Source organism: Chaetodon auriga, chromosome 12, assembly GCF_051107435.1.
Source record: "Chaetodon auriga isolate fChaAug3 chromosome 12, fChaAug3.hap1, whole genome shotgun sequence".
NCBI lineage: Eukaryota > Metazoa > Chordata > Actinopteri > Chaetodontiformes > Chaetodontidae > Chaetodon > Chaetodon auriga.
This window is the reverse complement of record NC_135085.1, coordinates 16480282-16493333: the sequence shown is the minus strand read 5'-3', so window position 1 is coordinate 16493333 and position 13052 is coordinate 16480282. Positions and strand designations below refer to the sequence as shown.

At 44.7% G+C, this 13052-nt stretch overlaps 3 protein-coding genes across 3 annotated transcripts in view; 1 reads left to right on the top strand and 2 right to left on the bottom strand.

Annotated features, from left to right (window-relative positions):
- Positions 1 to 304: 304 nt before the first annotated feature.
- On the bottom strand, positions 305 to 8242 carry mcm4 (minichromosome maintenance complex component 4). Its single transcript, XM_076745386.1, has 17 exons — positions 8211 to 8242; positions 7155 to 7232; positions 6880 to 7038; positions 6584 to 6747; positions 6358 to 6459; positions 6168 to 6263; positions 5968 to 6063; positions 5572 to 5710; positions 5189 to 5409; positions 4924 to 5044; positions 4205 to 4464; positions 3262 to 3627; positions 3035 to 3162; positions 1813 to 2020; positions 1457 to 1685; positions 1131 to 1264; positions 305 to 830 (listed from the first exon to the last, which is right to left on the bottom strand). The coding sequence occupies exons 2-17, from the start codon at positions 7216 to 7218 to the stop codon at positions 735 to 737; spliced, it is 2583 nt and encodes an 860-aa protein (XP_076601501.1). The 5' UTR covers positions 7219 to 7232; positions 8211 to 8242; the 3' UTR covers positions 305 to 734.
- Positions 8243 to 10639: 2397 nt separating this feature from the next.
- On the top strand, positions 10640 to 11972 carry cebpd (CCAAT enhancer binding protein delta). The gene has a single exon (XM_076745754.1). It carries the CDS (start codon positions 10775 to 10777, stop codon positions 11654 to 11656), a length of 882 nt encoding a protein of 293 aa, XP_076601869.1. The 5' UTR covers positions 10640 to 10774; the 3' UTR covers positions 11657 to 11972.
- Positions 11973 to 12073: 101 nt separating this feature from the next.
- The window catches only part of spidr (scaffold protein involved in DNA repair), a 29038-nt gene continuing 28059 nt past the window's right edge, over positions 12074 to 13052 (bottom strand). The window contains exon 20 of the mRNA XM_076745752.1: positions 12074 to 12603. Within this exon, the coding sequence (XP_076601867.1) occupies positions 12484 to 12603 (120 nt within the window). The 3' untranslated portion in view covers positions 12074 to 12483. The remainder of the gene's footprint in view (positions 12604 to 13052) is intronic.

Here is a 13052-nt window from a genome sequence, read left to right as displayed (position 1 = left end):
GTCTGACAGCGAAGATATTTCATAGTGTTGCTGGAGTTCTGACATCTTCCAGCAGCTTTAATTAAGAATGCTTCTCTGAACAGAGCATTTGGGGAGCAGATAGCAGCTAATTTTTAATATTTCTGCTTGGTCACAAATGAGAGAAAACAACAAATGTGTACTTCCACTGCAGCTGCTGTGTGCCTTCTCCCACTCAGTGCAAGGATTCGTGTTGCTGCAACTTTGCAAGAAAACTTTCAAAGGGAAAATATGATGGAATTCAACAAAAACTTGCGACCGCTGGAAAAAAGAAACTTCCCGAGCATTTTCAGTGAGCAACAGTTTATTTTCTCCTCTATTAACGAGCAGTCAACGCAAACTACGAGCACAATTCAACACTGTGGAAATAAGTCACAGACTTGATTACAAGTTAGAGGAAAAGAGCTTTTTTACCATAACACAGAACAAAAAAAACAGCAAGAGCATTACTTGAAAACAGTCAACAAACACAAGCACTTTTAAATATTACCTCTATTACTCGCCAGAATGTGTGTTTTGCTTCCTTTTTTCAAAGGTTGAATGACTCATGTGGCTATTCTGAATCACGTCTCAAAGTCCAAAGATATTCAAGCACCTAATACGCCCAGAAAACATATGGTGGTTCAGTTATACAAAAATATTTTACAGCGAGAGCAAAGAGGTCGACACAGGGTAGGACTTCAAATTAAGGACTGTACATAATTGCAGGGTGTGCCTTAGGCGAGGAGACGAACAGTCTTTCCAGTGACTGTCAAGTAATCCTCGTCAGCCAGGGCTCGGAGGGCCTCGTCGAACAGCTCCTTAGTGATCGCCTGAAAACAGTCACGAGGAAGTCATTCAAGGAGGCGGCGGTGTTGGTGACAATGGACAATGTGCCATTTTAAAAAAGTGAATCGCTAAAACTTTCACATTATCGCTTTCATTTGAATTTGATTACCAATATTTTAGCGACGGTAAATTGATTCCTTTCGCTATAAAAATAGAACATTTTACCTTTTGCTACAAATGAATCCCCCTTTTTTTGACATTAAAAGGTTTTATTTCTTATCCACTCTCACTGCTGCTGAAAACTGGTTGGAGATTCACAATTAAAGGCAAAATAAAGTACTTACAGTTTCAGACTGTCCTCTGAGGTCATCGAGCAGCTGCTGGTACTTCATGGCAGGCATCTTCCCCTTGGCCTGGATCAGCTTCTTCAGGGCTTGGGCGACCTCCTCCTTGCGCTTGCGGGCGGTGGCGCTCATACCTGGAATCACAAATTAAGACACTCAAACACACCGTCGGGCTGCATCAGTGCATCAGCAGTTTGACCCGCAGTCCAAAAACCAAATCATATTCTGTTTTCTAGCACATCAGACGAAGCAAAGCAGCAATCTGGTGTCATTTCTCACCCAGTGTCAGATCACATTCTGCCTCCACGAGGCCCTGTGTTGCATACCTGTTGTGAGAATAGAGATGTCGACAAATCCCGTTCTGGGGTCAGTGGCCGACTGCTTTAGGGCCTCTCGGTGAAGCCGCTTGGCCTCCTCCACGTCGATGGTCTCCACCTTCTCAGAGAAGCGCACCTTGGCGTGGGACTCTGCCAAGCGGATCAGGGACTCCAGCTGCCTGGGGTAGGCGGACACCATCCCCCGACCACTGCCGATCTTCCTCATGTCCACATAGGCCTGAGGACCAACATGCAGGAGGTCAGTGGGGGGGTCGATGTCAGATGATTACTGCCTGACCGTTAAAGACCAGTCAGCGTGTTATTAGGCAAACCACATAAAGTGTGAACCGTGAGAGGAAACTAACCTCGATGAGGGCCTGGCTGGCCTCCTCACTCAGCCTTGGGTTAATGTATGTTCGTGCATATGCAATGTAGTCTCTTAACACAGCCATGTCGAGGAACTCTTCCTCCATCTGCTCCTCGCTCTGGTAGTACAGCGACACCAGGTGGTGGGCCAGCCTGCGGTCGTAAGCCTCGTCTTGGGGATCCAGCATGAGGAAGATGAGGTCGAATCTGAAGGAGCACATGGCGCCGTGTTAAAATCAGAAACATGACCAGTGAGAAGCTCCACCATAAAGACGTAATCAACAAAGACGACATGAGGCTGGATGTGAATTAGAAGGATTTGCATGGCCCCTCCTTATCAGCGCTGTTAGTTTGCTTCATCTAAGAGATACGAAATGATTCACCGGAGGATGTGTTGTATACAAGGATCCACGTGACATTTAATCAGATGAGTGAAAATCGTGGAGCAGTGACAGCAGAACAAGCTGAGCAAGGAAAGAAGGCAACAAAGAGAGAAGATAATCCCCCAGTCACTGTTTATCTCATCTGGCTTCTCATCTCGAGCTGCAAGGTGATAAATACGGCACAGAAAGTGTGAGCTTGTTTTTTTTATTTAATTCAAATCTTCTCTAACGTGCCACATTTTTACTGGCTGGAACAGCAGTTTTGCTCCAGTATGTGAGTATTATTTTTGTTGTAATGAGGGAAAAGGTAAAGTTCAACGCTGATTAAAATGAGCAGATGATCGGTAAAAACTCTGGATTGGATTACAGGTAATGAGTGTAGAGGCTGCAGCTGGTTTCCACCTAAATGTATCACAGAGCATAACAGAATTTTGCAGAAACTGGCAGAAGGAAATGTGAATGAACGCCATCATGTGATGATTAAGAGCTGGTTCAAGATAAAACAGTAGGTGGCGCCAATCGTCCGATCGGAAAGCCATTATACCATCGCAGAGGAAGAGAGAACAAAATGGCGTAATCAAAAAAAGTGCAAGTCAAACCATAACTAGTGAAAAAAAAAAATAAATGTAGAGACCGTGACTCTTCATCCTCTCCTTCGACAGCTGATCAGAGCTCATGTCGGCGTTTAACTGCAAGAGCTCGCGATGCTCTGAAAGCTCACGTGGTTTATAAATGCTGCCATTGTGCAAAATTAAAAACCTTTCCTGCAAAGATCTGTACTGTAATCAAGAGAGTGACAATCGTTTTCTATCAGGTGCGTCAGTGTGATGGTGCTCACCTGGACAGCAGCGTGTGAGGCAGCTGAATGTTCTCAATCGTGGTCTTTTTGGGGTTCCACTGAGACTCGACGGGATTAGCGGCGGCCAACACAGCGGTGCGGGCGTTCAGCTGGCAGATAATTCCAGCCTGCAGACATTAAAAAGAGACAATCATCTACCGAATTCTTTTTTATTTTCAACGAAACAAAACATTTTCCTCACCTGCTTGCAAACTTGTCAAACTTACCTTGGCGATGGAGAGCGTCTGCTGCTCCATGACCTCGTGCAGCACCGAGCGCGTGCTGTCGCTCATCTTGTCGAACTCGTCGATGCAGCAGATGCCGTTGTCGCTGAGAACCAGAGCTCCGGTCTGCAGGACCAGCTGCCTGGTCTCCGGGTCCTTCATCACGTAGGCCGTGAGACCCACGGCGCTGGAGCCCTTCCCTGACGTGTACTGGCCGCGGGGCACCAGGTTGTAGACGTACTGCAGCAGCTGGGACTTGCTGGTGCCGGGGTCTCCGCAGAGCAGGATGTTCACCTCGGCGCGGAAATGGCCCCGGCCGGTCTGACTGAAGTCCTTGCGGGAGCCGCCAAACAGCTGCAGCAAAATTCCCTGGAACCAACGGAGAGGGGCATCAGTGCTCAAAGAGCTGACTACATAAAGTGTGTGAGTCCCTTTAATACCTTTTCTGTGACCATTAAAATGGTGTTATTAGAGTCGGTCTCTAATTCAAGCGATACATCACTGCATTTCTGTTCACACCTTTATCACATTATCTTCATTTGGGCATACACCACATTAACTTGATTTCTGCTCTTGCAGACACAACAGGTGGGATCATATTAATGATGGTTCCACTGATATCAAACAGACCCTTTTCGTGGACATTTCAATTGGCTGTAGCAGGAAAAGCAGCAGCAAAGCACATTTTGTTAAAGGTGGCACGAATGTAGACGTTAATGTGACTAACTGCACCTGAGTTTTTCCTATTACATCTCAGAATGTCTGCTGCTGTAAACAGGGCTCAGAACTGCATTAGATTTTTCTTAAAATGCATGTTTGCAATTAAACGCAGAGCTCAGACCGTTACAGACAAAGCCTGCAAATCATAACCTCCCTGATAGCTCGCTGCTGCATGCTTGTGCAGGTTAACACTCATATCCTGGCTCGCATCCATTCGCACACACACCTTTTTGATGTCCTCATGCTCATAGATACTCGGTGCGAGGGCAGAGGAGAGGCGTTCGTAGACGTCTGGCTTGGCTGCCAGTTCCTTCAGGGTCTGCACGCGGTCTTCGGTGAAGAGCTTCTGTTCAGTCTCCTCGTCCAAACCGTGCAGGCGGCGCTCGTCAGTCTTACGGAAATGGATGGCGTCGATGTGAGTCTTGTACACGGCCTTCACGTTGCTCTGAATGGGGCTCACGCGCATGGGGACCGCTCTGTAGATACCTGCAGGGACATTCGAGAGGCTGTTAGGAGGTCGACCGACGAGTGAAAACACTGCTCCGAACATGAGATCGATGTTTTATGTCACTGTTCAATGAGTATATTAAATGTTATATTTGTTCCACATAAGGGGAAGTATGAAGATGTCATCAATTTTATAGATTATATAAGAGCTGAACTGAGGCGTCGACTGCCAGGAAATGAATATGTTGAAGTAGTCAGTTGTTTTTAAGCCATATGTCAAGCAAAAATTACAAATATCCTCCAATTTCTAGCTCCTTCCTCATCAGGATTTGTTGCTTTTTTTGTTTGAAGTCACAGAATACTGTAAATTTTGGGGTTTGGAGCAAAAAAAAAAGTCACCTTCAGCTCTGGAAAACTCAGTATTTTGTGGCATTTATGACCCAAATGATTAATAGAGAAGATAAGGTGCCCTTGCAGGAGAGGTTTAGGAACTCTTACCCGTGATGTTGACGCGGTCTCCTGGCTGCACTTTGTCGACCAGGTCGTTATGAGCGTAGACAACAGTCGTGTGAGGCGTCTGACCGGCCGGCATGTCCTCTGGAGACTCCTGAATTTTGATCTGTAATCACACAAGATCACTAACTGCACAGATGTCATGACCTCAACGGCAACACACTATTAATTACCACTTTTCATAATGTGACATTAGGTGTCTTTGACTGGAAGCAGTCTGCCTGCTCCACCAGCCCCGTCGAACTCTCACCATCTGTTTGTCTGAAAAAGTGGAGCGGTTGTGAATGAGCGCCAGGCTGTGGGTGTTGTTGCAGTGGCGACACACAGCTGGCTCTGCGATGCGGCCGCGATCCACCTCCACACGGGTGCTGTAGGCGCACACCTGGCACTGGAAGAAAGCCTCCTGCATCTCGGGGATGAGCTGCGAGGTGCGGATCACCATGCCGCTGATGGTGATCAGCTGATCGATGTCTGTGGAGGAAACACACACACAGAAGCTTTAGCGCGAGCCAATACCTCACATTTTATCGATGCAATGTGCAACATTGATAAAAATCCCACATGGGATGGAATATCTTGGAATGGTAGCCCTAATAAGAGTGTGATTTCACTTTGTACGCATCCGGCACGCACCTTCTGGGTTCAGGCTCCTCATGTTTCTGGTTTTCAGGGCGTTGTAGGGGCGGACTTGGATCTGGAACTCCAGGATGGAGTCTGGGAAACGCTCAAAGAAAAGCTCGTTGACTGCCATGTCGAAGGTTGGGATGACTTCCTGCAAAGGGAAAACAATTACTCACTTAACAGCATCGATATGCCGTCAAACAGCCCCCAGAGAAATAAAGTACAATAACAAACAGATGCGGACAACAATGAACTCTGCAGCTTGTTCACGGCTTCAGATGTATAATCGCATTTTAACGTTGATTTATTACTGTGTGGCTGTTTAAGCACTCTGGTGCGCTTCAGTTTTTAAGACTACTGCAAAAACAGATGGAACAGTGGCGCCAGAAAATATCTGTGGGACATTACCTGTGGGTAGCAGATGAGCTGCCGGTAAAGTTCAGCATCGAAGGACTGCACATGCAGACAATTCACGTTCAGCACTGGATCACCGACAACACTGATCTGTGAGACAAGAAGGAAATATTAAAATAATAGTACATCTGAGAGTTCCTGTGGTTTTGTTCCTGTATTAACAAAATGAAATAAAACATAAATAAGCAGGCTACCTCTTCCAGCTTCTGCATGTATAAAGGCTCATTCAGGTCCAGACCAGCGTTCTCGTCCTCAGTGGAGGTCGGGTCAATGAACCTCTGCAGGAACCTCTGAAGGCAAAGTGACCCAAAGCATGCAAACAATGAACTCTTCAGCGTAGGAGTAAGGGATATCTGACAATAGCTGCGATGTAAGATTTCATACCTGAAACTTCTCCTTGCAGGTCCCAACATTGACATCAGTCCCCCAGATCACCAGTCTCTGGCCTGCGTTTGGCTCGCTGGCTGCGGCGCCATCGGCACTGGGCTGTGAAAAAACACACGACGTGTTAGTTAATTTGAGTCTCGTGGTCCTTTTTCTGGCTCACGCCATTCCAATAAATGACCAACACATTAAAAATAATACTCTGAATATTCTTGATTCCACTGACCGGCTCAGAGTGAAGATCGACTTGTGGGGCCTTCCTGACTGACCCCAGATCAGGACGCTGTCTGGCTGGGGTGCCACGCACTCCACTGCGTGGGGTCCCTTCAACCCTGGAGCTGGGGGTCCCATACATCAGAGGGGAGCTCATGTCCACTTCACTGGGTAGGACTGTTTAAAAAAACAAAACAGGACACTGGTTAACTCAAGCGTGTCAAAACAAAAAAAAAAAAAAAAAGATTTTCAAAAAATATTTTGCATTTCTATTGGATGAAGACTCTGCACACTGTGTGTGGTTTGTACCGGAGGGACGTGGGCTGGAGAACAGAGAAGTGTCCTGAAGGGCTGCTGGACTGAGCATGTCGGTGGCCGGGGAGGTGGGCATCGGCATCAGGTCCCCGGCGGACGAGTCCTGGCCTCTGCGCCGCTGAGAGGGAGGCGATGTGGGGTCCTCGCTGGTGGCTGGGGATACACAAGACACCAAGACAGGTTAATAACAGCATACACAGACAATCACGAGGACATCTCTGCAGCACAGCGGCTGAAATCATAAGAGACCGCTGACAAAGTGAACTCACGTGTGGCTGGGTTGGCGTTCCTGCCTCGCTTGCGGCCACCAGGAGTCGATGTTGGGGAAGACATTGTTGCTGTGATATCTGAGGATCAAATGGATTCAAGTGGGTTCATTTTTTTGACAGAAAAAACAAATGCTGCCATAGTATTTTCTTCTGCAAGGGAAGTAAAACAAAAGCTGCATTTTCTCAAGTAGGGCTTTTATCTGAACACCTTGCTGAAGGCAGACTGTCACATGCAGATCTACTCGATTTGTAGAAAATTGTATTCGACATATTTGGTAACATAGTCTTGAAAAAGTTTTCCTGCCCTCCAGGTTTTGTTTACTCGGTTGTTGGGTTGTTTGTTTTGTTAAGTGCCAGTAGTTGAAACGCGTACACAGAGCTTTTGTCTGCCCTAACCAGCCTTTTTTATTTTTGCTCCATGTTCTATGTGCTATTTTACTGTGTATTTTTAGTTGATGTTGATAAGGGGCTGTAGGCTTCCATTACAAACATTACTGCAGTTTAATATTTGCATTTTATTACACGACACTGTACTATTTTTATCATCCATTTAACGGGCTCCTGTAGATTGACACTATATGCAAAGTATACAATGAACTCTTATTTACAGTTACAGTTTAAACCAAATAAAAGCATAATGGAAATTCTCCAGCACCACTGAGCCGATCGTCAAAGTTAAAATAGTGTTGCCATCAATAGGTTCACCCTTTACTTGATACTTCAGAACATCAGATTAACTTTACTTATATGTCTTTTACGTGAACAAACTACACGGCCACTACTTCACATATGACGTTATATTTTTGCTACTTTTATTTAAAGCTTTCGGTCAGTTAACGATAAGCTCTCCACCATCTGACATGTGGCTGCAGAGGAAACAATAAGCTGAAAGTGAGGAGCAGTTTGACCTGATTTAACACATAAAAGTGAGCATTTGACTGAAACAAGAAGTTGCTGTACAATCAGACAAACATGTGTATCAACAGACACTTTGACTCTATCAGTGTAATCGATAAATAAAAAGAAATATGTTGGTTAAATGAAGTTTGCTCTTACCTCCTCCTGTTTGTGCGTGCGAATGTTGCAGATCTGGCGCGAAATTGCCGATGACGTTATTTTCGCGGGGAACTTTGGACCAATAGCAGGCCAGGATCATCATCGCTTTCCGGCCGATTCCTCCACTGCAGAGGGAGGTTCGTGTTGAGTTTCACTTGGTATGACTTTAATTAAACATGATAAAATGTCTTAATAAACTAAATAACTCGTTCAAATCTTACTGAAACGTAACGTATTTCTGTTGTTATATTTAAAATAGAAAATCTGTGTTTCTGCCCGTAGCCTTATGCTCTCTGACACCCTGAGCTGATTTGGTTTGGTCCAACAACACATGACGTTTTTTTCTGTCTTTTCTTTATTGAAACAGTTCACCATACAAAAATACAACAAATGAAACCGTAGCACAACACGGAAGTGCGAATACCTAAAAAATAATTAACTAAAATGACTGAATGAACTCAGACTAGGAATGGAAAATATAAATAGCAGATATGTAAATGCAAATAAATAAGCTAGTAAAAGAATTAACTGAATTCTATAATAAGTGCTATAACCTTCTTGTATTACAACAAGGTAAATACAACGCCAGATACATGATATATATAGATTTACCGGAGCACATATAATTTTATCCAAAAATATAAGGATTATTGATGCATTTCCAAAAGAAAATTAAGTATGACGAATTATTTCTGACTGATGATGTTGAAACTTTCCAAAAAGACACAGATGTTTGGTGGTACTGGGAATAAATAAGTTTCAATTATCATTATTATTATTATTATTTTTATCAGTTTGCAGAAAACAGCTAAGATGAGTAGTGTAATATCTCTCCAGAAGTAGTCTGGGTATTTAAGAGGCCTAATCTTATATAATGATGCATTTCTTTGGCTTTGTTTGGTGTTGAACTGTAGTTAAACTTAATAAAATATGTGGCTTTATCCTGCGGATGCGTTCATTGACCACCGTGTGGCGCAGTTTGCATTTCATAAAGGACTTTGACAGAGGAAAAGTACAGCACTTCCAAGGCGGAAACACGGGAGCGTTTCCGAGAAGTGTCAGTACATGTGTCCCTTCGGGGGGGTGGAGTATGGGTCTTAATTAAGAGTTCTCGTAATGTAAACGTCATACGAACATATCTTCCAATATACTCTCATCATATATCAAATAACCCGCCTCTGTGTATAGTGTAAGTTATGATCCACACATTTATTCCTTCATGTTTGGCCTCCAGCACAGAGAAACAGTTTGGCCTGCACACAGGAAGCTTTCTTCCCAGCTCTCGCCTGTATGGAGCAGCTACACCTTATGTTAAAGTCTGCTTACTTAAGTTTGTAATCTTTGTTTAAGTGTGTGTCCGGTTTTGCATCCTTCTGTAAATTTGGTCTATGTGTGTATGTAAATTGAGCTACTAAGAAGATCTTGAAAAATGCTGGTTTTTACATCAAACCAACACTCCAGATCCCAAACTCAGCTCAACCCATACTCGTAACATGCTGTACATGGTAAGTGCAAATCTAGTAAACATTTGGCCTCCCTTGCAACACTTTCATGAGATACTGTTTGGCATACTTGACCACGTTTGAGACCAGTGCTGGAAAGTACATTTACTCGCATATTGTATTTAAGTACAACTGTAACATACTTGTACTTTGCTTGAATATTTCCATTTTCTGCTGCTGCACATGTATACTTCCCTGAATGGATATTGCACTTTTTACTTCACTACATTTATCTTACAGCTATAATTATTTGTTACTTTTCAGATTAAGATTTTATGAACAAAACCAGTGATCAGTTTATAAATTGTGATGACCTGAGATTAAACTACACATGTAAAATAGTTACAATGAGCTTCACTTTGACCAGCTGCATTATAATAATGATCCAGTATAATATTGTGCAACACACGGGGAACATTCTGCATAACAAGTACTTTTACTTTGATACTTCGAGTATATTTTGTTGATAACACTTCTGTACTTTTACTTAGTACATTTTGAATGCAGGCCTTTTACCTCTAATGGAGTATTTTGACAGTGCAGTGTCACGAGGCTAAGTGAATGATCTGAATACTTCTCCCACCACTGTTTGAGACAGATATTCATAGAGCTGGTGACGACCGACAAATTAATCTTAATCCCAAACACCCAGAGCCTACAGTATGTAAACAACTCCGAACCATTCATACACTCGTAGTAAAAGTGGGTGGCATGAGCAACACGCCCCTCTCTCCTCAAATGGGAAGTGAAGGGACACCACGTGACCTCCGTTTCGCCTTGACTGGCTCGTGAGAGGGCGGCACGTGTGACGTAAGCAGGGAAACGATACAAAACACTCCGCGAAAAGTACAGAAGCTCAGATAAGTCTTTCAGTGTGGTCAATGACAGGACCCTGACAGGCAAGACCCAGGGACAAAAAACAGATAAGCGTTTTTAAAAAGGGAAAAAGGCGCGTGCAGAGAAAGGCAAGTCACTGCAGGGTTATTGTGCTGTCACACCTGTGGGTTACATTTTAAAAAGTTTATTTCCTTCGTAAACCACGTGGACAAGTCACCAAGGTTCATGTGTGACATATACAGCCTGGACTCCCACTGCGTGTCTCCACAATGCAATATGAGCTGGGCGATGGAACCCGCTAACTTCTACGAGAGCGCAAAGTTGGGCGGCCCGCAGCAGGGTGGCTGCAAGCCGGGCAGCAGGAGCGACGCCGCGGGCGAGGACGGCACCATGGTGGAGCTGAGCACCGCCCCTGCCATGTACGACGACGAGAGTGCCATCGACTTCAGTCAGTACATCGAGTCCATGACAGCCGTGCCAAACCTGGAGCTGTGCAACGACGAGCTCTTCCTCGACCTGTTCAACACTGTGAAGCAGGAGAAGGTGGATTTCTACAACCTGCAGAACTCCGTGCAGCCCGGCGGCATGCAGCAGCCGTCAGCCGCGTACACGGCAGAGAGGAGGGTGGACAACGTGCTGGAGAAAGGGGCGATTAATGCGCCCATCAAGCAGGAGTCCGACTGGAGTGACAGCGACATGTCCTCGTCCCTGCCTTCACAGATCGAGACCTGCGCCCAGACCTCTGTCAGCCTCCCCACAGGGCAGCCAACTCCCCCCACCACCCCGGAGCCCGTCTCCAATGTCAGCTCGGCCAAGTCCTCTCCACGGAAGATGGGGAGGGAAAAGGGGAAGAAGACGGTGGACAGGTACAGCATGGAGTACCGACAGAGGCGAGAGAGGAATAACATTGCGGTGAGAAAAAGCAGGGACAAAGCCAAGATGCGCAACATGGAGATGCAGCAGAAGTTGATTGAACTGAGCGCCGAGAACGACAGGCTTCATAAAACTATCGAGCAGCTAACCAGAGAGCTCACCGGGCTCAGAGATTTCTTCAAGCAGATGCCCAACTCCTCCTTTGCAGGCTCCTCGAGTGCAGAGAGCCGGTGACAAATCCATTATTCTACGAACTGAGTTTTAGGAGACATACCTCAACAGACATTTCGTTTTTACCATCTGTACCAGATGTATTTTAAGCTTACCATAATGGCACTGGAAAATATATGATGTTGCTGCCATATTTTTTGTGGGATTTTCTCTGTATTAAATTATTTTACCACTGCATTTACATGATGTTATACCTGATATGGTACATGTTTTATAATTCCAAACTTTGTATAAGAGCCAGAGCATGATCTTTTATATAGTTTGTATGAAACCTTGAAACATTTTTGTTTATGGAATCTATAATAAAATTGCTGAAAAGGAGCAGAAATACCCTGGTGTGTGAGTGCTCTTTGCAGGGAATGGTTAAGTTTGGTTGAGGGAGGGTGCTCTCACAACAAGTCAGAAAGTGCATCGGGAGATGGAAAATAAAAATACGTTTATTGATGGTGTCAATCTTAAATACAGAGGTAGATGATTTGGAAAAAAAAAAAGGTTTTCAGGCCACTTAACGAATATGTTTACAGCCAAAAGTGCTTTTCAGAAAGTCACATCCCATTTGATGAACCACGTGGGCTGCTTTGACAGACTGCATGCCACTGGTCTCTACCCTTGGGCTGTCAACTGCTGGTCCACAGGATCACATATCATTAACACAAACAAGACCTTGTCTTCTTGCAGCCCGTTCACTTCAGCACAGCCTGAAGCTGTCAGGGAGGCCTTTAGAGGGGGGAGAGGAGGCTAAACTGGCTCAGACCAAGGCCTAGTGTGCAGATCCTTGGAGCCAGCTCAAGCCTGAGGATTGATATCATTAGCTACTTGCCCTGACAGCCTCAGAGGCAGATTTCTTCCAGGCCGATCCAGAGGGCAGGTTTCCTGGTGACGACTCGGACGTAAACGGTGAGGGGGCCCACCTCTTTTCCCAGGACATTCTCCACATCGTAACCTGGGAACTGAAGCATACAGCTTTACAACACTCTTCACTTGCTGCTTGTTGAGACTATTTTAGGCTGACAGGCCATCTACTCATAAAACATCTCCAACTAAAAATCTTCCTCTGCTATCTGCACATGAAAAAAAAGAAGAAAAACTTAGATTTTCAATCTGATTATGCTGCAAGAATATCTGAGTGCACTGAAGGCCCTGACCTTTGCACAGTGGTCAGCATTATTTCTGTTGCTCTAACAACTTATTCTGCACTCACAAGTTCCCCTGGTAAAGAGCATTAATGTCTACAATGCAAATAACACTGTATTTGCAAGATTAGGAAAAACTCCACCACCCACTGGTTAAACAGGAAATGAATTCTAATATCCCCAGAGTCAAAACAGCATGCAAACTTAAAAAAAAAAAAATAAAGGAATCACTAAATACAAGAGGTGGTGGGACATTATGTCATTGC